This window comes from Poecilia reticulata, linkage group LG17 (assembly GCF_000633615.1).
Source record: "Poecilia reticulata strain Guanapo linkage group LG17, Guppy_female_1.0+MT, whole genome shotgun sequence".
Lineage (NCBI taxonomy): Eukaryota > Metazoa > Chordata > Actinopteri > Cyprinodontiformes > Poeciliidae > Poecilia > Poecilia reticulata.
Window position 1 is genome coordinate 28,451,834 of NC_024347.1, and position 1,161 is coordinate 28,452,994.

Here is a 1,161-nt window from a genome sequence, read left to right on the forward strand (position 1 = left end):
TCATTAGCATAACGATGCAGCAGAAATACAGTGAGCAGAAAAGGGAGAAGCAAAAAAAGACAAAGCAAAATATCTGTTTTTCTTGACGGAAACTCGTGTAAGAAAAAGGGAAAACTAAATATATATTTATTCTTTTATTTCTTATTATGTCGGTTTTGGTCCTCCATTATCTACCGTCATAGAGGAGAGATGGAGAAGTTTGACAGTGAAAAGAAAAAACGGCATCAGAGGTCAGTAAAGCAAGTATGACGAAGTTTAATGTTTAAAGTTTAATTCACACCAAGTCATCTGATCTCAAACTGGTTTCAATAAACTGGGAGGATCATCAATAAACTGGATCTTAGACCATCAGAGCCGCTGAAACCCCATCTTCACCCTCATCATCATCATCCTCATCACCATCCTCATCATCACCATCATCATCATCCTCATCATCACCATCATCACCCTCAGCTGTTTCTGGTTCGCTGCAGCACCGACTCACTAACTTCAGCTGGTTTCTCAGTCAGAAATCTCCTCACTGACTGAACCTCACTGTCAGCAACAACCAGTAAAATGTGTTTCTCTCTGGCTCCTCCCACCACTGCTGAGCTCAGCCAATGAGAAGGCTCCTCTCTGCACAGCTAGAAGCAGCTTGGTGATGATGTTGTTAGTTTTCCTTCTGCTGCAGTGGATCATCTCTGTTCAGCTGCTGTCTGACCTGAACTCCTGGAACATGTTCCTCTACCTCCTGCTCTTCTCTCTCTACATAGGTGAGTATCAGAAGAGAGAAGCTCTGATTTTCTCTCTCTGAACTTCACTGCGACCACATGTGGAGGGAAGAGCCTCTGAGTCTCCTGATGCCTGAATCTGCTGCAGACTGACTGACATGAACCATCATTTTACAGCCATGGGCTCCATGAACACCGTCACACAGGAGCAGAGGGAACACGTCGCTGCAGAGGGAAGCCACACCAGTTTGAGCTGCGAATATACTGGTTCTATCTATAATGTCCAGTGGTACCGACAGCAGCAGGGATCCAGACCAGAGTTCCTGCTCTACATCACAGAGTCGGGAGCGATCCATCCAACTCGCTCCGATTTCTCAGCTGACATCGATAAAACTAAGAAAAGAGGAAATCTGCTGATCTCCTCTGCTGCAGTGACAGACTCTGCTGTGTA

General features: G+C 45.2%; 1 protein-coding gene and 1 gene segment (V, D, J or C); both read left to right on the forward strand.

Annotated features, from left to right (window-relative positions):
- LOC108167073 (T-cell receptor alpha chain V region RL-5-like) overlaps nucleotides 1-524 on the forward strand; it is a 2,641-nt gene extending 2,117 nt beyond the window's left edge. Inside the window, 1 exon segment of the V gene segment in view lies at nucleotides 474-524. Within this exon segment, the coding sequence occupies nucleotides 474-524 (51 nt within the window).
- Nucleotides 446-1,161, forward strand: part of LOC103479963 (uncharacterized) — an 8,778-nt gene continuing 8,062 nt past the window's right edge. Inside the window, exons 1-2 of the mRNA XM_008434682.1 lie at nucleotides 446-752; nucleotides 888-1,158. Coding sequence (XP_008432904.1) covers nucleotides 641-752; nucleotides 888-1,158 — 383 coding nt within the window. The 5' untranslated portion in view covers nucleotides 446-640. The remainder of the gene's footprint in view (nucleotides 753-887; nucleotides 1,159-1,161) is intronic.